The 27342-nt window shown below is 44.4% G+C and overlaps 1 protein-coding gene across 1 annotated transcript; it reads right to left on the minus strand.

Moving 5' to 3' along the window:
* Positions 1-16618: 16618 nt before the first annotated feature.
* Positions 16619-18390, minus strand: LOC144245998 (uncharacterized). The gene is made up of 2 exons (XM_077781786.1): positions 17083-18390; positions 16619-16818 (listed from the first exon to the last, which is right to left on the minus strand). Exon 1 carries the CDS (start codon positions 18293-18295, stop codon positions 17564-17566), a length of 732 nt encoding a protein of 243 aa, XP_077637912.1. The 5' UTR covers positions 18296-18390; the 3' UTR covers positions 16619-16818; positions 17083-17563.
* Positions 18391-27342: the final 8952 nt, after the last annotated feature.

Below are 27342 nucleotides of genomic sequence, written 5' to 3' on the forward strand. Positions count from 1 at the left end.
GAATATAAGCATGAAAGTTAGGAAATTTCCTGGCTAGATGCATTACTTGGATTGTCTGCCTATGACTGACAGATCAATATTCAATTTGATATAATTGGACTGGATAAATTGCATTTTTATATCCCTTCTTTTCCAAAGAAGTATTAATGTGAAATATATGTCAAATTTGCTTTCATGTCCAAAGCTATTAATGATTAATTTCAAGTAAAAAATCTAGTATGTATTGAAATGTACCTATTGAAATAGATAATTTGGTTGAATTAAAAAAAGGTGAAAAATTAATCCACAGATTTTTGTGGGTATTCTGTTAGACTAATTGTCTTCAATGATTTTTTTGTTTTGTGCAATATGGAAAAACTTTCAAAGAGGGGATTAAAATCTCTGTGCTTTTTCTTTCGTGACTGTGAAATAAAAAAAAAAATTCAGGAGTAGAGCATCAGATCTGCACTCATTAAGAAGCCAAGCTTAGATCTTCCACAAGCTCATTGTCATGCAAGGTGTCAGCTCTCCTTCTGTGAGTCTGTGATGTAAAGGGGAACTGCTGAGTTGCTGAATGCTGGTGAGGCATGACCTGCCCAGAGGCACTAGTAATTAGTGTTAGTGTTACTAACACTAGTAACTAGTGTTAGTAATTTGAGGTTTAAATACTGTGAATTGAAGGACTAGAGAACAGAGAGAGAGGGAGAGAGAAGATGAACTAGAATGTATGTATTTAAAGCATCTCTGAGAGTGGTTACAACTTTTTAGGTGTGACTTGTTTGGATTTTATATAATACTGAAAAACACAAGCCCAGTAAGACCTGATGTCCAACACTTGCTTAGCCTTAAATCACTAAAATTCATTTATCTATTTTCAGCTAAGCTACCTGACTGTACAACAATTATTCAGATCAATACTGAAGATTTTTTTTTTGCACTGTGTAGTAGTGCGTTTTTTATATGTTTTTATGTACGGGTTTATATATGTGTATTTCCCAATGGTTTGTCCCTGTTTTCCCCCTATTGATAAGTTGGTACATCCTTTTGTTCTGTTTTCCCGCCTGGTCCTCCTTTCCCGCCTTCCCAGCACCTGTCAGTCTTCCCCTGTCCCCTCCTAGGTGCCTTGTCCGTCACTCGGTGTTCCTTCCCCCCTATCCAGAAACTTCTCCTCAGGGCACCGAGTGATTGGACGAGGGCCTGGGGCCACTCCCATGCCCTTACCCCATTGGACCAGGCGGAGTCACCCCACCTTGGAGCCACTCCCTTCCCTGTTCCCCATTGGTTCTCCCCTCACATTCCACCGCGCCCACACCCCTCCCATACCCTATAAAAGCATGTTCCGAACCCCATTCGGGGTTCCAGCTTGTTGGTGCCACTTCTCCACGTTTGGCCACGTTGGCCCATCAATAAAGAAGGTTTTTACCCCAAGCTGGTTCCGGCTTTTCCATCCTTGCCGAGGCCTCGCCAGCGACTAAATCCGGACCCACAGGACGCCTCCCAAACCCCTGTTAAGGGAGCAGCGGGAGGCGCCTCTCTGCCCGTTACTTGCCCCAGGATTGAGCTAGCCGGGGCTAGAGTCGAAGATCTAAGGGCACCTGGGGTCGAGGAAGCGCGGCAAGTTGGCGCCCAACGTGGGGCCCTGGATTTACGTCTAGGACCCTGCGGAAGAGGAGTTTGGGGTCTCCCGGACCCCTGCAGCAGATCCTCGTGGCCGTCAGCCACCCCCGGTCGGAGCAGGCTCCGTTCTAGTGAGCTGCGCTCCCGGGGGACGGAGCCGGCAGCGTCGGTGGCACCTCCGGCGTCGGTCTCCACCTCGGCAAGAGAGGTAAGATCCGCTTTTTCTTTTCTACCCTCCCTTGGTGGGCCCTCGCCGTGGGGACGGTGGGCCCTCGGTGTAGGGACGGTCCGGCTCTCCCCTAGCCCTCACTGGGTTTGGTCGCCTCCCTTCCCGGGCGGGAGTGCTCGAGGGTGGGGGAAGAGCGGGGGGGGGGTAGTCTTCTTGGTTTACTTGTAATTTTCGGGTCTTATCTCCTGGGGCACCAATTACCATCGAGCAATGGGTGCTAAGCTCTCGGTGCCCCAGAAAAGCCTTTATATCCAAGTTGCGGGAATCCTTTTAGTGGGGGGGATAAAAGTTAAGAAGAATGAAGTTAAGAAGTTTGCCAAATGGCTGTTGCAGGCGTTCCCTGACGTTTCGGCTTCTAAATTATATCAGGTCCCCTTTTGGGACCAGGTCGGGAGAGAGATTTTACTTAAGTCAGATCTCTCTCTCGCCAAATTCACGCTATTAGCATTTCAAATTAGAGATATCGTTAAAAATGATTACGGAAACCTGCCACAACCATCTGACAAACCTAACCCCAGTTCTGTGGGTGGGTGTAGTAGCCCTAAACCTCTTTCCTCCCCCTCTGCCCCTAACTCCCCTCATGGCGGGGCTGGCGCCGTCCCTGCCTCTACGCGTTCCCCTTCTTCCCCAACATGTACAGCCCCATCCTGTAGAGGGTCTGTTCGATTTAAGTTACCCCCAGAAACTGAAAATCCCCCCTCTGCCCCTTCTCCCGGGTCGCCACAAAATGGCCGCCCTTCTCCCTTTCTTCCCCGAGCACAAGATGGCGGAGGCCGCGCGGCTTTTCCCGCCACTTGTGCTCCCCCTTCCCACAACCCCCTTCTTCCCGCCTCCCAAAGCCCCGCCCCTTCCCCAGACCTTCCCGCCCACGTCCCTCCTCCACCCTACCCTGACCACACCTCCTGTGACGCGGGGTACACCCCGCCCCCTGACTCCACCTCCGGGGAGGGGAGTTGTCACCCAGCCACTCCCCCTGCTCCTGGCCACGCCCCTTCCGCCCCTCCCCCTGGTTCTCACGTTTCCACTTCCGGTTCCCACGACATCTGTTCCGGAAGGGGGGGGCGTGGGAACCCAGAGTCATCTCCACCCCTTCCGGCCTTCGCTGCCGCGCCGGTCACCTACACACCGCGGCAGGGGGCCGGGCCCCTCGCACAATGGTCCCCCATCCCACAGCACGTCATCAAAGAGCTCTGCAAGGCACAGAGGGAGTTCAGCCGGGAGAGCGAATATTTTCGGGGTCTGCTAAAAGCGACCTTCTCCGCGGCCGAATATGTCCCCGCAGACATTCGCACCCTCATATCATGCCTCATCTCGCATGGGGAGTTCCTGATATGGGAGTCCGAGTGGAAGCGGGAGATCAGGAATGTTCTCCCTGACCTCTGGGCCTCTGCAGAGACATCCAGGGATGGGAATGGGGCGGTCATTTCCCTCGACCATCTGTGCGGGGAAGGGGATTGGACTGAGGGGGCCAAGCAAGCTGATAAGATCCCGAGGGGCGCGCTGCAGGTCAGCGTGAAGGCGGTGGAAAAAGCTTTAGTAACATTAAGATCGCGCGGGGCGGCAGTTGATTTTCTGTCTATCAAGCAGGGACCGGACGAGCCTTTTGTGTCATTCATAGATCGTCTGCACCGGGACATGGAAGCTCAGGTTCCAGACGAGCGGTTGAGGGAGGGGATGCCTGCCACAGTGGCCAGGCAGAACGCCAATGAGCCCTGTCGGCAGGCAATCCTGAGCCTCCCTCTGGAGCCTGAGCCGACCCTGCAGGCAATGCTGCAGGTCTGCGCCCGGAAGGTCACGGTCCCTGCCGAGGACCCGCGGAGGACCCCTCAAGTGCCATCGAGGAGGGTGTCCTTCGCCGCTGCCCCGACGCCGCCGGCGACTCCATCCGCCAACCGCCGCCAGCCAGGAGCATCCCCGCGAGGACCCCCGCAGCCTGAGATCTGTCACCTCTGCGGGCAGGGGGGACATTGGGCCGCCAAGTGTCCCCTAAAGGAAGAATTTCTGCGCTACAAGCAGCAGCAGGGGAGGTCTACCCCCAACCTGGGGGCTAGACCAAAAAACTAGTCCCAGAGCGCAGTCCCTCCCTGCGCGTGGACAAAAGTATGGTGGGAAAGGTAACATCGGAGGAGGGGAGGGACGACATTAACAACATAAACCCACCTGAGGACATTTCTCTACTGGACAGGACACGTAGGAACCAGACGGATGAACCAACCTACATGAGGGAAGACGTCAGCTTTATCTCCGTAGAGTGGCTTGACCGGCCCCCCGGTCAGCCAAAGCCCGTTCTTAACACCTCTTTGGGCTTCTCCCCATGTAGGTTGGCCCTGACATCGGCTCTGCACTTGACGAACGACGACTGGATTTCCACCCCAGTCGAAGCAGTGGACCCGAGGACCTGGGAAAACATCCACTGTAAGTACATCGTCCTTGGTGACACAAAACACACGCCTCTCGACATCACCATTGCACCCTCCATAACACCGAGGTACACAGGGCAATTGGTGGTGTGGCTGCAGTGCTCCCGTCCCCCGCCTTTCCTTCCCAAGGGGCACATCATCGCCCAAGCTATACCAGTCTCTGGAACTCCGGTACACCCTGAGGATTTGTGGTGAAAATTGGCCAAGCAGGATTATCAGGTGTGCCGGGCCCAGGCGATCGGGAAGGAAAGGCCAAAATTGGGGTGTTATATGTGGAAGGGCCAGGAGTTCAAACACATCAATGGACTCCTGGACACAGGGGCAGACGTCACGGTCATTCCCGAGCGGGATTGGCCGTCGCGTTGGGAGCTGCAGAACGTGGCAGGCAGGATTCAAGGTGTGGGGGGCACACAATTGGCTAAACAATCAAAGAACATCGTGAAAATTGAGGGGCCGAATGGGCAATCGGCATATTTACGCCCATTCGTTTTAGACTACACGGAGCCCTTGTGGGGGAGAGACCTGATGGCCCAATGGGGGGTCACAATTGACATACCGACCCCTCAGGTTTTTCGGGCAGCGACCATTGAGGAGCGTCCCACCCAAAAACTAAATTGGCTAACGAATACTCCAGTATGGGTGGAGCAGTGGCCGCTTAACAAACAAAAATTAAAAGCGCTCCGGGAGCTCGTGGAAGAGCAATTAGCCAAAGGAAATATCCAGGAAACTACATCTCCTTGGAATTCCCCCGTCTTTGTCCTCAAGAAACCGGGCAAAGACGAGTGGCGGCTCCTTCACGACCTCCGCGCAATAAACGCAGTAATTGAGGATATGGGCTCTCCCCAACTTGGGATGCCGTCCCCAGCGATGTTACCCCAAAATTGGAATTTGGCCATAATTGATATAAAGAATTGCTTCTTTCAAATTCCCCTTCACCCTGATGACGCGCCGTGGTTTGCCTTCTCGGTTCCCTCCATCAACCGAGAAGCCCCAATGAAGAGGTACCATTGGAGAGTACTTCCGCAGGGCATGAAGAATAGCCCAAGTATTTGCCAATGGTATGTCTCTTCATTCCTGTCCCCTGTGCGCGCAGCCACGAGGGGCGTGATCATCCATCATTACATGGATGACATTTTGATTTGTGCCCCCAATGACGATCTGCTTACACACGCGCTTGAACTGACAACCAGTGCGTTGGTTGCTGCAGGGTTCGAGCTGCGCAAAGATAAAATTCAGAGGATGCCACCCTGGAGATACCTGGGTTTAGAGATCAGTAAGCGGACCATTGTGCCGCAGAAATTGGCAATTAAGAACACAATTCGGAATCTTGCAGACGTCCAGCAGCTGTGTGGGTCTTTGAATTGGGTAAGACCCTGGTTAGGTATTTCCAACGAAGACCTAGCCCCTCTTTTCAATTTATTGAAAGGGGGGGACGAGCCTAGTTCTCCCAGGGAGCTCACCCCAGAGGCCAAGGCTGCTTTAGAGAGGGTCCAGGAGGCCATGTCTGCCAGGCAGGCCCACAGGTGCGATCCGGGCCTGCCCTTCAAATTCATCATCATGGGCAGACTGCCACACCTCCATGGGATCATCTTTCAGTGGGCGGAGACACTGGGAAAGGGCACGGACCAGGGCAAAAGGGACCCACTCTCAATCATAGAGTGGGTATTCCTGAGCCACACGCGGTCCAAGAGACTAACGAAGCCACAGGAACTGGTGGCGGAACTGATCCGCAAGGCGCGAATGCGGATCCGGGAGTTGGCAGGTGAGGACTTTAGGTGCATTCACATACCTTTAAAATTGGAATCGGGCCAATTCACAAAGGCCATGTTGGAACACCTGCTGCAAGAGAACGAATCCTTGCAGTTTGCTCTAGATAGCTACACGGGCGAAATTTCTGTTTTGAGACCGGCCCACAAAATTTTTGATTCAGATGTCCAATTTGAGCTAAAAGTAACTCGGATTCAGAGCAAAAAACCCTTAAAGGCTCTGACAGTTTTTACTGACGCGTCCGGAGGGTCCCACAAGTCAGTGGTGACTTGGAAAGATCCTCAGACTCAGCGGTGGGAGTCAGACGTCGCTGTGGTGGAGGGATCCCCACAGCTAGCTGAGTTGGCCGCAGTCGTCAGGGCTTTTGAGCGGTTCTCTGAACCCTTTAATTTAGTCACCGATTCGGCATATGTAGCAGGGGTAGTATCTAGGGCACAGGATGCCATCCTGCAGGGTGTTACCAACGAGGCCCTTAATGAGTTGCTCTCAAAGCTGGTTAGGCTCATCTCCCACCGAGAGCAACCTTTCTATGTAATGCACATAAGGTCACACACCGACCTGCCGGGGTTCTTGGCAGAGGGTAATCGGCGTGCTGATGCCCTTGCTGCCGCCCCCGTGCAGCTGGCACCACTCCCGGAAAAGTTCCAACAAGCGAAGATCAGCCACCAGTTCCACCATCAGAATGTGCCTGGTCTGGTCCGGGAATTCCGCCTAACCCGGGACCAGGCCAAGGCCATCGTGGCAACTTGCCCGTCCTGTAAGTCGCTCCCCTTACCATCGGTGAGCGCAGGGGCTAATCCCAGGGGTTTCCAGTCCTGCGAGGTGTGGCAGATGGACGTTACTCACGTTCCCTCCTTCGGGAGGCAGAAGTACGTCCATGTCTCTGTGGACACCTTCTCTGGGGCAGTTTTCGCCTCTGCCCACACAGGGGAGAGGGCAAAGGACGTTGAAAAACACCTAGTCCAGGCCTTCTCTATGCTGGGCGTCCCCAAATTAATCAAAACAGATAACGCCCCCGGGTACACCTCCAGGGAATTTGCCAGCTTCCTGCAGCAATGGGGGATAGAACACAAGACCGGCATCGCCTATTCCCCCTCAGGTCAAGCGGTGGTGGAGAGGACTCATCAAAACATCAAGCGGATGCTGAAGCAACAACTTTCAGCATCCAAGCACGAGTCCCCCCAAGTCCAGTTATCACGGGCCCTGTTCACGCTAAACTTCTTAAATTGTTCGTTCAACTGCCTCAACCCCCCTATAGTGAGGCATTTCGGTGCGTCAGAGCAGAGCCGGGTCAGGGAAAAGCCGCCAGTGCTCATCAAAGACCCCAAGACCTGGCGGCAGGAGGGACCCTATGACTTGGTCACCTGGGGACGGGGATACGCTTGCGTATCCACGCCCTCAGGCCTGAGATGGGTTCCTTCCAAGTTCGTCCGGCCCTACGTTCCTAAGACCACGGACAAAAGACCGTCCAGTCCTCAGGTGGGACACGCCGCTCTCCGCAGGCGGAGAAGGTCCCTCTCCCCTGACCCCGAATCCTTTTCATATGACCTTCCCCTACCATTCCTTGGCTCCATGGAGTCCCTTTTTCTTTGGCGAATGGACCTCCCCATTAATTTCAAGTATTAATTTTCGTTTCAGTTTGTTTTTCAGAGTCACGCACGCTACCACCGATCCACCCAGCATGTTACCACCACTGTGCCTCATCCTCCTGGGCCTCTCCATCGCCCCGCATCTCCTGCATTCATGGATCGTTCCTCAGCCGCCCGCCAACGTTTGGACAACCCTCGCTAAATCACTAAATCAAGATCATTTATGTTTGTCAACTTCCTCTGCCGCCAACCCTTTCCTTTCCTGTCTCGTGGGGATCCCGTACCCCCTGAGAAGTTTTCCCTTCACCTTACCTCCCAATACCTCTGCTCCGACCACTAGATCCAGGGCCAGTATCTTCTTCACTCACACCATGAAGAAGCCTGAGCTCTGGAGGAAGTGGGTTGGAGCACTCCCCCTCATAGAAAAAGACCCAGAAGAATTAGAACTGCTCGGATCCTCCCTCGCATATATGTGCATTCATTTTTTCGTTTCCGATAATCCTTTTGCTCATCCTCAAAGAAAGATAGTTCAAACCATCCCTGAGTACCTAGCCCGAAATTGGTGTGATCAAGTCCTTCACATCCCTGGCTTTTCCACCCCTGACAACCAACCCCACGCTCTCCCCAAGGGTGTATTCCTGATCTGTGGTAACAGAGCGTGGGCAGGCATCCCCCCTCACTTGGTCGGAGGGCCTTGCACATTTGGGCAACTGAGCTTGTTTACACCTAACAAAACTCAGATAGCTCATTGGAAACAACTAAATTCGACAGGTCAATTGGCTCGCAAAAAGAGAGACACAGATCTCGTGGATTTGGATGAAAATTGCAAAGACGAAGTCACACATTGGTCTAAAACTAAGAGCGTTGTCACCACCGCATTTCTTCCGTGGTTGTCAATAGCTCAAGCATTCAATGAATTGGCCGGACTTGAATGCTGGGTCGTTAAACAAGCCAATATTACATCAGCTGCCCTTAGCAACCTCCTCACAGATGAGGAGACAACGAGACAGGCAACCCTACAAAACCGTGCGGCTATTGATTTTCTTTTACTGTTGCATAATCATCGTTGCGAGGAGTTTGCAGGATTATGTTGCATGAACTTATCATCAAAGGCTGAGGACGTCCGGACGTCCATCTCGAGAATGCAGGAGATGATCCACCATATACAGAAGGAGTCCGCCGGATGGCTAGACTCCCTCTTTGAAGGATGGGGCCTCGCTGGGTGGGTCCGCTCTCTTATACAGACTGGAGTGATGCTGCTGCTAGGGCTCATCGCATTTGCCGTCGGCTTCAGCGTAATCAAGAGACTTTTAGTAAAGGCCCTCAACACTAACATCAGTGTGAACAACGCTGCCTTAGCCGACCCACAAGAGCTCCAGCCACTCAACCAAGAAAAGCAGCCACCAGAAGAGCGCCCGAACGAAAACATCTGGTTCGATAAGAGAGCCGAAGACTCTGACTCCCCAGTTTGAGGACTTGAGTTTCTACCTCCCTCCTTTTTTTTCTTTTAAACAAAAAAGGGGGAGATGTAGTAGTGCGTTTTTTATATGTTTTTATGTACGGGTTTATATATGTGTATTTCCCAATGGTTTGTCCCTGTTTTCCCCCTATTGATAAGTTGGTACATCCTTTTGTTCTGTTTTCCCGCCTGGTCCTCCTTCCCGCCTTCCCAGCACCTGTCAGTCTTCCCCTGTCCCCTCCTAGGTGCCTTGTCCGTCACTCGGTGTTCCTTCCCCCCTATCCAGAAACTTCTCCTCAGGGCACCGAGTGATTGGACGAGGGCCTGGGGCCACTCCCATGCCCTTACCCCATTGGACCAGGCGGAGTCACCCCACCTTGGAGCCACTCCCTTCCCTGTTCCCCATTGGTTCTCCCCTCACATTCCACCGCGCCCACACCCCTCCCATACCCTATAAAAGCATGTTCCGAACCCCATTCGGGGTTCCAGCTTGTTGGTGCCACTTCTCCACGTTTGGCCACGTTGGCCCATCAATAAAGAAGGTTTTTACCCCAAGCTGGTTCCGGCTTTTCCATCCTTGCCGAGGCCTCGCCAGCGACTAAATCCGGACCCACAGGACGCCTCCCAAACCCCTGTTAAGGGAGCAGCGGGAGGCGCCTCTCTGCCCGTTACTCGCCCCAGGATTGAGCTAGCCAGGGCTAGAGTCGAAGATCTAAGGGCACCTGGGGTCGAGGAAGCGCGGCAGCACTGTTTTGGGGTTTTGTTTGTTTGTTTGTTTTCTTATTGTTTCTCAATCCTTACTAGCTAATTTTACCATTTTCGTGACGCTCCAGAACCTGCACCTAAATAGCATAGTTGACATGCTTGGTCTTTTGTTTTCTGTGTAAGCCTTTTCCTCTAACAGAACCAGTTTCTACGTAATTTACCTCCCCATGCCTTTGTAGATGAGGCATCACTCACATCTATGTGCACATGGGTTTCCTTAATGTATTTGTATTTCTTAGATACATAGAATTGTTTGGGTTGGAAGGGACCTTAAATAGCATCTAGTTCCAACCTGTCTGCACTAAAATTTCAGTGTTTAATTCAAGGCCCTACACAGGAATGATGGACCTGGTGCATAGTCATCTTAAGTAACCAGAGAGACAAATTAATCACTTCCCTGGCATCCTTTTGGTCTGACAGTTTTGGTTTGCTTTGAAGCTATTTTGTCATCACTGATGATGTCCTTGTGTCCTCACAGCAGTGAGCTGCGCTGCTGACTGGTGCCTGGGCAGACGGTGAGTGCAGCTCCTGGCGGACACAGCACACACTGATGCAGTCCCCAAAGGACAGACCGTATGGCTCTTTCTCTTGTCATTTCCTGGCCTTTCTTAGGAGAGATTTGTCTTTCTCTTTCTTTTGGGGTATGCAACACTTTTGTATTAACCAGATGAGGTTTTTAAAGTATCCATGATAGTCCTCCAGGTTCATAAACTTTATTCAATTTTTCCAATCTATCAGCATGTAGTGTTTTTTGTAATCCAGAAGGTATTTCAAGAAAGCACAACTGGTTAATTCTGATATAATTTTATGGATCAATTACCACACTCAGCAGATTATTTTGCATTCTGCTGATAATCTCAAGGAGCATTCTATATGCACATTCATAGGCCTCTGAATATTTTAGTGGCTTTGAGTTGAGGTAGAAGTGAAGAATTATTTCTCTCATTCACCAGATATTTTTGGTTCTATTTTTAGTATAAAAAGTCCCATGAAGGTTGAATCAAAACTCAGAATAATTGCTGTTACAATTAATAAGCCTATATTCTATTCAGCAAAATAAGCAACAGCAAGCTCCCGTTTTTCATAAAGCATGTTTAGAGACCTAAAAATGCCTTGCCAATGTATGTAGACTGCTCTTAATCTAGAGAAAACATAGTCAAGCAGATTTTATTAATACCATTTGAAAAAAGTACCGAGTTAAATACAGTTTTGAGTCATCACATAGTGAGAGTTGATGTTTTGCAAATATTAAAGTAAGGAAAGAAGGACTTCTAGAAAGTTTCTACCTGCAAACCACTCTCCTGTGCTTAAAAGACAGAGCAGACTAACTTGGAAAGTAAGAGCACAGCAGCATTTTATTTAGTATGTTGTTTACCACAATCTGCTTTGCCTGTTTAATATTTTAAACTATAACCATTCAAGAATGGATGTAAAATAATGCAGTTCCTTTTAAACTTCTTCAGGGAAGGTTTTAAATACTTTGCAACACAGCATTCAAACTCAAACCTTGAAAGCAAAGTCTTTTCGTTGCTACCTAATGTAGAAAGAGTAGTTCTTGCCCTACTTTGCAGATCCTGGCAGCTCTGTTCTCTGTTATTAGATCTTGCCAAGCTTTCCACGTGGCTTTGGCTTGGGTATTTGTAGCCAGGAGAAGTGCTGTAGTCTCAAGGGAAAATCTAGACTCCTTTTAAGGGGCATCATGAGGAGCTGAACAAATGGGCCATTGTTGGTAGATAAAGTAATGAAAATGTTCAGCAGTCTGTTTTGACTAAGTAGTGGCTCCCATCCAGAATGTCAAAAATGTTGAAATTATAGCTTGTCATGGCAATAGTTATTTTCTGCTTTAAAACACATGTTGTCTTCAAGCATTTTGATCTGTTTATACAGACCTTTACATCTGTCAGATGACTAACACATGGTCTGTGAGGTGAGCAATGCTCTTCCAGTCTAGCCTCTCCTTCTGTGTGTATGGAGTTGAACGCATTTATCCTTGATATAAAAAGCTCATTCTTCTAATTAATAATTTGTCTTTATTACATTGTTTGCAGTAAAATTACACACACTGCTATACACAAAATGCAATGTGGATATTTACACTAAATATGCTGAAGCTAATCTAGTAGACTGGCTGAAATGCTGTATTTTTATTTTGGAAATTTCACCAAAAATGGAAGTTTTTTTGTTCTTAGCAATGCTTGCCAAAGGTGATCACAGGAAAGTCAAAACAGAGTAGAATGAAATTTATTTTGTCATTTCTCCTCTGCTTTGGGAAGGTGAAAGTATGTCAAAAAAGGGAAGATGCTGGTTTAGAGATGCTAATTCAACATGCCAAGCATTACAAACTAGATGGACTCATGGCTGAGCTTCTGACATATAAAGTGTGACATGCTGACATAAATTCAGTAACTTGAACTGAAGAGTTTATAATCTAATTTATGAAAAATAGATTTAGAGGAAATGTTGGTATCAAGCAGTCTGAATCTTGCTTTTTGTTGGGCATGGGGGTAAACCCCAGAGGCCTTAGCAGCTGTGAGGTATAGCAGACAGACATCACACACATTCAGAGTTTTGGCCACCTTGAATGCGTTCATGTAAGCGTGGACACATTCTCAGGTGCAGTGTATGCCTCTGCTCATATAGGACAAAGGGCTGCACATGTCAAACAACACCTAGTGCAAGCATTTTCAGTATTAGGGGTTCCAAAAATGATCAAAACAGATAATGGCCCAGTGTATATATCCTAGGAGTTTCTAGAATTTCTCCAACAGTGGGGAGTAGAACATAAAACTGGCATTGCCCACTCCCCCACAGGTCAAGCTGTAGTCGAGCATGCACACCAGATGCTCAAACAGGTATTGAAAAAAAAAAACAGATCAGCTCTGTGGATGTCTCTACGAGAGAGGCTCTGTAAAGCCATGTTTGACATCAATTTTCTGAACTGCTCATTTGAAAACATGAGTCCACCTGTTGTACATCACTTTAACAGTGGCAAGCAGTTCAAATTGTCTCAGCATCCCCTGGTCTTGATTAGGGATCCAGAAACTTGGGAAACCAAGGGTCCCTATAAACTTGTAACCTGGGGTCGTGGCTATGCGTGTGTTGCTACTCCCTCAGGCCCTTGGTGGATTCCCCAGAAGTGGGTGAAACCTTTTGTCCCCAAGAATCCAGGTCAGACAAAAGGGAAGCAAGTAGCTGATGCTTCAAAGAGAAGACGTCGCCAGATGGAAGAAGAAGAATGTTCCCAAGCGTGAATTCCTTCCGGCAGAAACAGAAACTTTAATATGTTTCTAAAATGTTTGTTTTCCCCTTTTAGAGAAATCAATTTTGTTACTCCTTGTTATTTTGTTCCTTGTAACCTTAGCGTTCGGGATCCGGCGTCACTTGATTTTCAAGGCTATCAAGGGTCTTGTACCTTCTGCCTCAGAAGTCAACCACATAGGGCTGGCTAACCTGAGGAGGCCTGACTACGCCACCAACTGTAGGTGGTGGGAAACCCATACTCAGGGTTGAATCGAGCCCAGTGAATTCCTGTAACCTTGTTTAACAAATAAGGGGGAGGTGTTACAGTGAGCTCATGTGGGCACTCTATTTCCCCTTCCCCGGGACCCTGTGACACTGATCAAGATAAACCTGGACCCCTCCTTCCTGCCCCAGCAGGGTTGGCGGAGAGCCAGGGAAGCCCATCCTGTCCAAAGTCTGTATAGACCCCTGATATTTCCTGTTTGTTCTCTTTTGCCCCGCTCTCCCCTTGGACACCACAGAATAAAGAGAGCTGAACCAATGTATTTCGGGGTAAGAGCCTCTTTTGGAAATCTTTGCCATCTCCTGATATTCCTCCCCTCACAGCCTAGGACCTCTGAGCTAGCCTAATATTTAGGGGGCTGTGCAAAGGGGGGGAATGTCACTTCAGTAATTATAGAGTTGGTTTTTTTACATTCAGCTACAGTAAATAGTTCCAGTACATGGAGCTTAATTTCTTTTTGTAGCTTTTGCATCAATGCAGCTGTTCAGAGAATATTATCTTTAGTAGGTGACATTTTGGAATGTGCACAAAAAGCAGGATGCCAGGAGATAACAATAAAGACTAATAGTCTGGTTAGAGAGGAAAAGACTTCTTTGACAGTTCCCTGTATACTGAAAGATATAGGAGAATATTAGTAATGCATTTTTCTGAAAACAGAAGCATGTGCTTTTCTTTTCTAGGCATAGTTCACTGTCAAACTGTGGAGGTATATCTTTGCCAAATATTATAGTGTGTTGGGGTGGAAATTCAGAATAGAAACCAACATATTTTCTTTGCCTATTTGGGGCTTTGTCCTTTTTAATATAATTCAGCATGGTGATCTGTCTAAATTCAGTTTTGCTGCATCTCTCCCTCAAATCCATGGGGACAAAACCCCTGTGGAGCCCGGCCAGCTGGGCAGTGGGGTGAGGTGGGCAGAGAGAAGGAACTTCTCCTTGGATCCCGGGGGGCTTGGAGAAGCTCCCTCGTGAGTCCAAAGACGAGCTGGTCCCACAAGCAAAGGAAAGAGGCGCTCTCCCTCAGGATTAGTTCCAAAGTTTAATGAGAGCCTGAAGAGGTCCCCAGGCCACATGTGGCTTCGAAGGACCCCCCGAGAAAGAGAGCGAGCCCCGCCCAGAGCAGCCAGATATAGGGAGGGTGGGGAAAACTTAACAGCCAATGGGGGAGGGACATGGGAGTGGCTCACACAACACAACACAGTGTTATATAGTACAGCCTCTGTTCTTAAATAATACATTGTCTGAGCTAATGATCAACAAATTACCTTTTTCTTTGCTGAGCATAAGTAGTGAATCAAGACATCAACAAGAAAGGCTTTGTGGGAATGATTTTAAAAAGCTTTGGATTATCACATCACATGAAATACATCTAAAAATTACTAAGGAAATGCTTATTTCTAAATATGCACTTGTTACCATTTTCAGGCATGACCCCAATCTCCCTGAAACGCTTCATCGACTTTGCGGTTTTCACTCAGGTTCATATTCATGGCAGCATGAATGAAAAGGTGATATCCATGTCAGAACTAGGAACTGATCAGAAGATGATCAGACAGATCACCTTGTGTTCCAGTTGTTCTTAGCAGCTAGGTGTCCCTTCATAGATTAGGCTGGTTTATAAGTAGTAAGAAATGTCGTCTCCAGCTCTCTTTTATGCTAGTCCTTAACTTCCTCAGTTTTCTGCTGAAATATTATTTAGTGTGCTTGGTTTGAGGGTTCTTTCCTGAAAATGTTTAGTTTGCAAATACATGCTATTTACTCTCAAAAAACAGAGAAGTTTAATATGTACTCAGAGCCTTCTTTTTATATTTTCATAATGCTTAGAAGCCTGATACGAAGTATCTTACCTGATATTTCTGTGCTGAGCTTAAATACGGGGAAAGACTTTTCAAAAGCAAGGAAAAAATAGCTAATTTTAAATCAGAATATTCTGCTTTCTTACCCTTTTCCCAAGACAAGGGATTCTGGCATAAATTGTAAGTTCAGTATCATGGATAGGTCAATGATTCATGAAGACATAGTGTTAATGGCTCAAAAAAAGTCGGTTGGATCCTCTGAATTAGGTCCTACTCCTGACTTCACCTCGTCCTGTTAAATGTCTTTTAGGAGATCATTAAATATGAATGGTGATGAAATTGGAGTTCTGTGTCACTAGATTAAGAATACCCCTAGGTGCCCATCCACACAGTCCCACGTCTGTGTTTTCATTAAGTGAACTGCTGATGGACTTACTGGAGGATCCTTGCAGAGGACAGAGTTTCCCTGCTAATGCACTTCAAGGCTGAAGGTATCTCAGGTCCTCCCAGCTTTGAACACTGATAGAATGTGTTGCTGCCTGCACAGTAGGACATGGATGATACCTGGTTTCCACTCTTGATGTTTTGAATATACAGGGATTTAACTTACAGTTTTGGTACACACATTCTTACTTGTGGTAAATTGCCACCGTGATTTGCTTATCAAGATACAAGAGTATGTGACCTCATTTTTACTCCATTTGTTCCAAAGATGGAGCCAAACACCTTGCCTCCTAATGCCAACTCTATGCTGAGAGAATTCTCATCTTTCAAACATCGTAGCACTGGTGACAATGCTTGCATAGGATTTGTGAATTAAAAAGAATATTTTAGAAAGTGCTGGAATATCCTAATAGGGAAGTATTATATTTCTGGAAATCATGTGTTCTCTAAGTGTGGATAGACCATATCAGGATGGAAGTAAGAAGTATTATCTCGTACAAATTGTGTAGGTACTTACAGCTCTGTATATTGAATGACTATGGCACGGCGAAAATACATTTAGCGTGTGAATCAATCCAGTAAAACTGCCTCAGGAGTATCTTTTTTTTCTTACTGAAAGATATTGTAGTAGTTTCTTCAATACAGCTTATATAAATTTCAGATGTCTGTAGATTGAACTTGCAAAACTTCTTCTAAAAATTGTATATATTTGCCAAAAAGTTCTGTAGTAACAAATATTCAGTGTAGTGCTACTGAGAGAATTCAGGAGACAGAGCCTATTAAAATTAAAGCATAACTGAATGGTATGACTCCACAGAGAGCCACATAAATATATTCCTTAGTCATCTTCTGCCCTTCTCCTTTCATAACTTCTATAATATGTAATTTCTGGTTTAAGACAGATGTTTACAATTCTGTGTTTAATTCAGTGTTTCATGTCCTGCTGCTGTACATCAGAAAAAATGATGTCGTAGAAAGTCATGACCCTTTACTACTCGTGATAAAGGACCTAATTTTTTCAAAGTCGGAAATATGTTTTATATTTAAATTATTTTATTTACATATTTGTTTACAGCACATTATTCATTCCTGTAACACTAACAGATTTTTATTTTTAATACTCAACCTACAGCTTGCAGCAGCACCAACTTCTTGTCATCATTCTGTTCACAAATGTCAAACAAATGGAAAGACCTTCAGGTTAACATCTAGGTGTTCTGCTTCCTTGATCCTGTAAAACATCCACAAGACAATTAGCCACCACTACCAAAAGGAATGATCCGAGGATTGCTAGGATTTTTCTCTCAATAACCTTGCATGAAAGGCAATTGCCTTTCATTGCAAATATAAATTCTGTACAATAGAGTTCTGTATCTAACATGCTGCTGTTTCTAATTAGACTGTCTGACACAGAAGGAATTAGAAATAACATTTTTTTACCCATAGCAATCATCGAAATTATTAGAGCATCAACACAAACACAACCAAGACAAACCTCCTGCTAAAAGCTTGACTAGAAGATTTTTGTGTGCTGCTTATCAACTTGCTCAGGTCAGCTGGACTACATGAAAACAAGAAAAAATGAACCTCCTTTAGCATTAGCAGAGATAGGCAGAGAAAAAGAAATATATCCTGTTTGCTGTGGGACGCTTCGAAGCTGTATTCATTCCCCGAGTTGCGTTTGGTGCTGCGTTAGAATTGCAAGGTGCGATACGAGAAGCGGCCGGAGGGGCGCTGCAGCAGGAGCGTGACCACCTTGCTGCTTGCAAAATGGCGGCGGCGGAAATAGGTGGCATTGTTCACGGGAGCGCCATTTTTCCGTACGGAACACGTCTGCAGGCGCCGCCATTTTGTTGTACGGACAGCTCCTGCGTGCAATCTCTGCGCTAAAAGAAGAGGTCTGCGAGGAATTCCTGCGGTACCGCGGACTGTGCGCAGGGAAAGGCTGTCGGTGCTGCCGAGATGCCTGAGGACATCTAAGGACCCGGGCAGACCGCGGCGGCTGCCGTGTGGTCTGTCGGCGTTTGAGAGAAAGTAGGCAGCGAAGGAAGAGTTGGCGCCGGTGCTATGAGCATTAGTGAATCACCGGTTGTGATTTCTGGCTTTGCGTTTGCAACACCCGGTACGGAGCCCGAACCGTGTTGCCGTTCGCTCGGTCCCTGTTCTGCAAGCTCCGTCTGCTCCCAGCTCGTCCCCGCCGGGCTCTTCGAACTTGCTAAAGGCAAAGCTGTGTTTGTTGCGTTTAAAAATTGCCGCGGAGCCGCTGAGCCCGCCCCGCTGTCACTGGGCACCGTCCCACCGGCACCGGGCTGCGCTGTGTCCTTATTTCCGCTGTTTGCGATGGCTGCGCACTTCGCGTAGCCGATGTGCCTGTGCAGCTCCTGGCTGCGCTGTTTCCTTACTTCCGCTGTTTGCGCTGGCTGCGCACTTCGCGTAGTTTGATGCGTCCGTGCAGCTCCTGGCTGCGCTGTTTCCTTATTTCCGCTGTTTGCGGTGGCTGCGCACTTTGCGTAGCCGATGTCCCCGTGCAGCTCCTGGCTGCGCAGGTTGCGTACCTTGCGGCTTTCCGTGGTCTCAGCTGGGGGCGCTGTGGAGCGATGCGCCCGCTCTCGCCGGTCCCCGGTAATTCGGAGGTCCCTGTCTGTGGGGAGCGCTTCCGCAGGGTTAAAACGTCTCCCGTCCCCAGCTTTTGAGAGGTTAGCCCCCATTCTGGTTCCTTCACAGCTTACCCGACCCTCCGGGTCTGCAGTTCTTGGGTCTAGTCTATGCTGCGACCTTGGAATCAGCTCCTTCCACCCGGGTCTCCGAGTTCCAAACACAGAGATGTTCATCTGAGGAGGAGTTTTCCCGAGTTCTGGTTTTCCTCAAGGATTCCTGGCACAGTTTCTCTTTAGTGAGCTGCCACTTTTACATAGAAGCAGCAGTTAAGGGTTTCTCGAGTCGGGGTTGAAGGCGCTGGGGATGGTATTTCACATTCAGACTCGGGTGTTCATTTCTTACCTGAATTACAGTCTCACCACTGTGAACTCAGCAGCTTTTTCATTAGCAAGGCACAGAATGGCTAACTAACTCTTGTTACAAAGTCTGTTAAAACTGAACTATCCAATTAAGAAAGGACACCTAGATTATTTTCCCTTTTAACCCAGTAACTGATCCCCCAAAACCTGCAATGCGGACTTTCCTGTCCAGTCGCGAAACATCACCCAAACCCATGAAGAACAACCTGCCTCTGCCCTAAAACCTCCACCTTGCTTCATATTTATTTCTATATTGTAAAATCCCAAACTCTTAAGTTTTCCACCCTGTGGTACTATGCACTTCTAACCAACTACACACCCGTAATCCCAGTGCTATTAATCAATTTTAAAAGCCTGTTCCACAACCTCAGGTCAAATGCAATGTTCTCTTGTGGGTCTGTACCTTTAAGCACAGAAAGTTTAACATTCTCAGCATCCAGGATTCCAACAGACAAATTCTGTGTGTGTATATATATATATATATATATATATATATATATATATATATATATATATAAAACTATATACTTTTGGATTTATTTAGTTTATTTGGCACAAAATGTGGAAATTGGACAACCATCTAGTATATTGTGTTTCCTGTTGCCACACAGTTTTTCACATTCTGTGTTACTGCATGGTATTTTCAAAATGGCCTATGTAGAAATTACTTAGAAATGATTAATGTATTAGTAGAAGTTATTTCTTATAATAGTTTAACACTGGCAAAAGGAAGATAAATGAATCAAAATGTAGTGATTACAATTGCTTCTTTCTTTGCTTCTGAAATCTGGACAGAGTGCTACTGAACCAACCATCACCAGCCTGTAGAAGGACTGGAGGATAATGAGTTAGTCAAACCAAAAGGATGACTTGCCATCCTGGGTTAATTAAGTGCAAATCCCTAATGAAACAGTGCCTTTGGCACATCTGTTTTAACATCATCCCAAAAGGTGATGCTAATCTTTATGTCAAACCATTAAGATGTGTGTAAAACACATTCACTTTGTGTTCACAAGTACAGCGTGTACCCCTGGTGAGCAATAGATGAGTCAGGTGTGCTTCATGTCTTTGATTTTCATTTTGTTTACCTTTGCTCATCTTGTATCTGCTATACAGTTCCATTTTTTCAGAGCCAATTGTCTAATTCAATATTTTTATAGTGGTTAGTACAATAGGCTGTTTCTCTTTGGTGAGTTTCAACATAAATGTTCAAACAAAGAACTAAAATAGGTAATTGACTGTGACGCTTACTAGAACAACATCCAGCTCTTTGCAAATCATGTTTTCAAAGATAGAATCCAGATTGTTGGATTGTCTCATTCAAAATAACATCCTCATTTCTTTCTGAATTCTGAATCAGAGAACTATGGGCATCCATGTCAAACAGCTGGGAAAAATTTATTGTTTCTGCAGTGAAATGTGAAATTGTGTCAGCTCTCCTCCTTATTTTGAAATCATGAAAATGAGTTAGTTTCTTTGCATTTGCTTTTAAAAAAACGTTGTGGGTTTTTTTTTGTTTTTGTTTGTTTGTTTGTTTGTTTTTCCAAGAGAAACTCAAAGCTTCCAATTCTGGAATTAAAGCTTCCAGTGTTTCAGTGGGATGCAGACCCATATTTGAACTGGATGGAATTATGTTTTTTGCTCTAATGACAGCTTGTTCTTGTGCACAATGTACAGGAAAGCTATTTCTGTTCAGTAAGAAACATACTGAAATGTGGTGGGTTCTGTTTCTGTTTGTATATTTACAGTTCATTAACTCAGGAATAGTTGGGTTTTGTATTCTTTTTTTTTTTTCATGTTAAGGGTGTTATGTTCAGCAGTTGTAGATCTGCTTATTGAATACTTACTGTTTTGACCAGTTTTAAAAGATGTTCACACTGCAGAGAAATCTTCACCTTTGACTGTCAGTTATGGGATAATACGAGTGAGGAATGGAGAAATAATTACTATGAATAATTAATTTTGTCAGGGTTTGTTATTTTCCCTAAAAATGAGAAGAAAAACATTTAAAACTCCTACATGAAAAACCAGATTGAGTTGGCAAAATGCTTTCAGGTAACTAACTTCGTACTGGTTTTATTATTTGCAGTTTTAAATTACAAAATTTAGCAGAAACACCCCTTGATTTTGATAATCAAGGTCAAGTGATGAGACCTTGGCCCTTTTACTCAGATGTTAAAATGATTTACAGAAAATGATACTGAGCTATGGAGTTGATACCAAGAAAGGATTAGAGTTTTTTTTTCTGCCCTAATGTGCTGCACCTCAGCGTATTAAATATAAGTTGCTTTCAGTTGCCAGTGTTCTGGGAAGGTTTCTATGGTCAGTCCTGTGCCTGCTGAAGCAAATTGTAATGCAAATGCCTTTAAGAATTCTGTAAGAGGATACTGTGCCTTGATTAACCTCTCTTGTTTATTTATATCTTTGTTGGTGAATTGAAAATGTTATCCATATTAAAAATAAAGCCAGTATTGATCAAATAGTTAAAGGGTCTCTTAATACTTTGTAACACTTACTAATAAATTATTTTGGCTTTTTTTGTCCTACTCTCAGAACAAAAGCCTCAAAAACAAGCTCTTGTCAGTAAACAAGCTTTGTGGTATGCACGCAGAAGAGGTAAGGAAGATTCTTCTCTGTTCTAAATCTATTTACCCAAAAATTTACATCAAAGTATTTTGTAATGAGGTTCTGGTGTATTATATATACACAAGAATATATATGAGTACAGAATATATATTATGCTTATATGGTGAGTGTTCCTGAAGTGCTGTCATCCCAACTTATTTTTGTAACTTCACAAGAAGCAGCTCAAATGTATTAGAAAGCAAGTTGCAAGCTCAAGTTTTAGACTAATAAAATCATCTAGGCGCCTATGATATAACTCTATAGATATATGCATCTATAACATATATAAAACTGATTTCATTTACATGAACTCCATGTCTACTCTAAGCCAGGAATTGCCAAAGTCCTGGTTTGAAATTAACATTGAGACAGGAACAACCAATTACTACTGATTCTGTTTCCTTATTTCAAGGGAAAAAAGATCCTATTTTTGGCAAATTCCACAATGTCGAAGTACCTGCACTCATATAAGCATTCTCTTTATTTTTCTTTTAGTTTTAAAAAAAGTTATTACATGTGAATCTGATTTACTCACATTACTTTAGTCTGGGTTTTTTGCATATATAATTTCTCTTAAGGTTATTGTACCTTGCCAGAAAGAAACCAAAGCATAAAAAATTTCCTCTGTACTAAAATTTTCCTAATAATGATTGAAAGCATTTTCTTCATTAGAGTCTCTGCCTTTTGAGATCAGTACTTAGAAAGTCAAGTTTCTGGTAAATTCTCAAAGGTAGGAAATAATAGGATTAGAAATATTTTTCTTAAGTCTTTCAAAATCAAAATTGTTTCAAAGAATTTTGCTGGACTGATCTTGGCTATTAGTTTCAGATTTTACAGAATACCATAACCATTTTGGCCTTACTATTTAAACATATAAAGCAGGTTCTAAAATTTTAGATTCCTTAGATTCATTCAGCCTTCCCAAAAGTCTGTCACTGAATTTGACTGCATCAATTGGTAAGAAATAAAATCTTTAAAAAAATTCCAACTTAAGATATACTACTTTTGTAATATATTATGTTTATGGAATGCTCTTTCAGTAAATGTGAAACAGACTTCTAATCAATTCCGAGGACTTCAAAACACTTGGCATTAATTAATACAAGAAAATGTATTGTGTATCAGTTGGGATTGTGGATTTTATTAAAAACAAATTATTACTTTGAGAGGATTCTTGGAAAAATGGTGAAATAATGTTCCTTGAATAGTTGAGTTTAGTACAAAAAATCAATTTCTATTTATTTTGTTTAAATTAATAAAATAATATATAGACTACTACTTAGAATTATTTTAAGGCTATATTTAGCAATATATAAAGTTAATATCAGCTTAAACTGATATAAATAAGCGCAACTATGCCTATACTTTCAAGGGCATGGTTACAAACTGAGAAGGTAGCTCCAAACTAGTTCCTTTGGATACCACCTGGAACACCCTGTTCTTTACAAAGACTTTTATACGCCTATGGAGCCTTTTTGCTTCTAAGAATAAGATTGTTTACTTTGAAGTTGATGCCTTCAGTTATGCTTCATGGCAAGTATTAATAATAGATCATGTCCAAAATGCGTAAGCCCAGCTGCTGTTATTTACAGTACTAACTCAGGTATGTGCTTTAGTTGTGTGCCATTTTGCATTTTCCTCAGTACTTCTGGTTGGTTTGACTTGTGAACTGGAAAAGCAATCGACAATTATTTGGAGGGGGGCATTCTACATTTTAAATCTGATCTAGATTCTGCTGTTCTCAGAATTCACAATTTTTTAAATAATATTTAAAATTTAAAAAAACCCAAAAGCTGATTTGATTATCCTCATTTTCAGTCAAAAAAGAGCCAAGCCCAGCTGAAAGAGCTTTGTTATGGTAAAAAGGATTTGATTTTTAAGGTAAGTTTTATTTCACTATAGTTAGCTAAAGTATTAGCATTTATACAGCATTGTAGTGAAGTAGGAATATGATAGCTGCCTTTATTATTGCAGTTCTCAGGAATAAGTTTGTTCTGAAAAGAACTCAAAGCATCAAGACAGACTTAATACCATAATGCATTTTCAGAAATATAATATATCTATATTTTTGTGCTTGCAAAAAGCAAAATTCTAGGTTACTGCTGATGAATAAACCTGTTGCCCTATTCCATACATTCTGTAATGTCTTTCATCTTTTTAACTGAATTATATAATATTTTACAGCTGCTTCTTGTTCTTCCTTTAATTAGCACTCTTCCATGGCAAAGTCAACTATTGTTAACATTTAGAGTAAATCTCTGTGTTCATGATAAGCTTGAACAATGTAGTGTTCCTTAGGTCTGAAGATGTAAGAAAAAAGAAACATCTGCTGCTAAAACAATACAAATCAACAGTCTGCTCTAGCTAGCACATTTTAAAAAATAATAAATTTTTTTAAAATAAAGGAGGGCATGACAAAATATAAAGACATTGCGAAGGGCATCTAGTCCTTGTTTACACGGGGAGAAGCTAATCCCTGTTAAAAGGAAGAGGAGGGAGATGTGGGTCATCTGACTGATGACTGTTAGTGGAGTAGTCCTTTTATATATTCCCAGCATAAAGGATGGACATTAAGTAGTCATCTTCCAAGTTACTAGACCTAGAATTACTTACAAGTCATTCATGTCAATATGAGTTCCAGATTGTCTTCTGGAAGCATTTAACTCTCTCTGCTGTTTCTCTATTGTATATACAGTGCTGTGAATATGTAAATACAGAGAAATACAGAGTAATAAATATAGTGGGCCATTAAAAAGACAGTGTGATTTCTGTTTTTGTTTTTGGGTTTGTTTTTTTTTTTTTTGTTGGATTTTGTTTTTGTTTTTGTTTTTTTTAATGCATAAGTTTATTCCAAGATTATTCAGGGACATTTATTTCTGGTCTCTATAAGACCAAAACCAGGGAAACAGATTTAGAAACAAAAATTAGGTATATTATAGATCTAGACATTTAACTTTTAACGGCATCTAGTATTAATAAAAGTAACACATCTTTCTTCAAATTCAGTATCATGGAGAGCTTGAGGGGAGGTAAAGATCAAAAATTCTAATCTTGCGTTGCTGTGAAAGTTTGTTTTCTTTGGCTGAAGCAGTAGGATTGCTCAGCACTATTATCTTCCTGCTGTTTTCATTATGCTAATACACAGTGATCCCAAAAAAGGATCTGAGTTATGGTAGGGTGTTTACTAATGCTTAGCAAGGGAACTCCTGCCAAGTACTGCCCACCTGAAAAAAGCTTACAGAAGATGAAAAAGAAAACGGGCACATAAACAAGTGAACATGGCAGAAAGGCTGTCCAGCAAGCCACTGACATACGTGCAGTGGAATCCACCCTCTCCTAAGACTGCTTCAGTGAACTGTGGCAATGTTAAGGCACACATGTGGGGAACTGCACTAAAGGCAGGAAATGTGTCTCGTGTGAATGGGAATGGTTTCATCTGACTGGATATGGCTTTCTCCATCATAGTCTCCACTTCAAATCCTTGGAGGGTTATCTTCTGAAGTCTATGTCTACATTTGACCACATGAATTACACCTTAAAGTCTTTGATTTTTTTTTTGAATATACATGGTTCTTTATAGGACAATACCCTTTTCCTGACCCAGAGACGGGGCAACTGAGAGGTGTTTTAAAAACTTTTATTCCATTTTCAGTCTCATGAGAAGGGTGACACAATACAGATGTTTATAATTCACACCATCACAATCAGAAGCCAGATATTTCCTAATTAAAATATACTATAAGTGTTTCTTGGCCTAGCTTTTTGCCATGCCATGTTGTAGATGCCTTAAAGCTAATCAACTAAAACTACAATACATCTTTCATAGTTCTGTTTGTCCAAAGTATCTAGTCTTATTTGCAAGGCCATCTTTTGAAACTTGTTTCTAATTTCATTTCTCTCTCAACAATATCTGTCCTATTCCATGGCATTTCTAAATGAGTATGTCTTGTCTCAAAGTTTGCATATTGATGCATGCTGAGTGGACCTTCTGTCAGGCCCTGAGAACTTTCTACAAATCCATTTTCCACTGTTCTTGATTATGAATGAACACTAGAGCCACCAGCTGAGATGTAGGTAATGGTAGTGTGGGTTTTCCTCTGAGTGCTTTTATTGCAAAATAAGGATAGTTACTTGCCTTATAGGTAAGCTGTGATCTTATGTAATTTAAAAAACACTAAGAACTTTAGATGGAGAATGTTGATGAATTGTGAATTCCAAAGCCCCACATACTGAGAACTATGTATTATATATTTATAAGTAAATAATTGAAACATCTCTTGACAGTGTGCAATTCTGTATGAAACTGAATGCCTGCTTTGCTAATATTGGTATATCCTTTATATGTAACCAGAAATATTTTTTGCAGGTATATTCATAAATACTTTTCCTGTCCAAGAAAATTTGATTTGTGAAGCAGAGGGAGCAGCAACCTTATGCTATTCTCCTAAATCATATGAGATGGGGGGAAAGTAGGTTCAGTGTGCTTGTTCATGTGTGTTTCATGTCTGAAGACACACACACTAAGCAGAGTAGAAGCCATTTAGTATAGTGTCCTGGTTCAGGGCAAATTTGGGGAAAGAACCCCAAAAGGGTTCCTTCAGGAAAGCAGATTCAATTGGCCCCTCTCCCCAACCAGTTTGGGAAAGATACCTCTTTGGAGAAAAAGTGGAAAAAAACTGTTTATTAAACAAGCAAACTTAAACAATATTAAACAATAAAATTTCTTGCCACTCAAAGAGAGAGACAAACTCAGAAAAATCCCCCGGGTTGCAGCTGGGCTCACTCGGTCTCTGATCAGTCCCTCCGGCGCTGGAAATGCCACGGCCCAGGCCTGGCACACTGGGCTACAGGTGTGAGCTGCTGCTGCTCTCCTGGTGTCCAGTCCAGAGCAGGTCCAGAGAAAGGGAAAAAACCACAGTCCAGGGAACTTCTTTGCCTCAGCTAGCTAAAACTAACTAGGAAAAAAAACAAAGGAGAGCTCTGTCTCGTTGTCTGTCCGTCTGCAGACAACTCAGTCCAAGAGCAGGAATGTGGAGGAGGGAGTGCAGTTCTTGGAAACAAACTGCGCACTTCTTCCACGCCTCACCCCGCCCCCCCTGCCCCTTCACTCCTGGAACAAGTCTTAAAGGTGTAGAATGTATTATTCAAGATAAACAGGGCAGACAATTGGGGATAAAGGCATCATACAGTCAACCTAGGACAGATAGTCTGGAAAGTTTTTTAAGTATCTGCTTGTGCTGAGTGGAAGGTAAACCAGTGGAGGGAATGAACCCCACATAAGTGCTATGTGAAAGATTTCAAGTCAGGGCTACAATTTAATAGGAAAATTACAATAATGGCAATAGTACAGAAACACTGGTTTAAATTGACAAAGTCAGAACACGACCTGATACCCTGTTGGTCAGTCCGGCGCCATCTCAGGGCCAGGGAGACCTGGGCACATACTCCGGCCATTTGCCTCAGAACAAAAAGTCGCCAGTCCAGGTTCCTGATGTAATTTTGTAGTGCTCCCTTAGGTCTATCAAGGCCGCAGAAGTTTGAGGTGGGGGCAGCTGGGGTCCGGGACACATCCTTTGATGTTTGGATTTTTTGCCGCCAGCCACCAGCTGAGGGCCAGGGGCCCCTGGGCACATACTCTGGCCCTTTTCCCCGGGAAAGAAAACTCAACAGTCCAGGTTCCTGATGTCAGTTTGTAGGGCTCCCTTGGGTCTATCAGGACAGCACAATTTTGAGGTGGGGACAACTTTGGTCTGGGACACATCCTTCGATGTTTGGATTTTTGAAGTCAGCCACCAGCTCAGGGCCAGGGGCCCTGGACACATACCCCAGCTCTTTTCCCTGGGAAAGAAAACTTACCAGTCCAGGTTCCTCACGTTGTTTTGTAGGGCTCCCTTAGGTTTATCAGGGCAGCATGTATTTGAGGTGGGGACAACTTTGGTCTGGGACACATCCTTTGATGTTTGGATTTTTTGCAGTCAGGTGCCAGCTCAGGGCCAGAGGCCCCTGGGCATATACACTGGCCCTTTTCCCTAGGAAAGATAACTCACCAGTCCAGGTTCCTGATGTCAGTTTGTGGGACTCCAATGGGTCTATCAGGGCAGCACAAATTTGAC

This window comes from Lonchura striata, chromosome 3 (assembly GCF_046129695.1).
Source record: "Lonchura striata isolate bLonStr1 chromosome 3, bLonStr1.mat, whole genome shotgun sequence".
Lineage (NCBI taxonomy): Eukaryota > Metazoa > Chordata > Aves > Passeriformes > Estrildidae > Lonchura > Lonchura striata.

Coding starts and splice junctions, on each gene's coding strand:
- LOC144245998 (XM_077781786.1), bottom strand. CDS start 18,295: ATGGGGGCTAACCTCTCAAAAGCTGGGGACGGGAGACGTTTTAACCCT.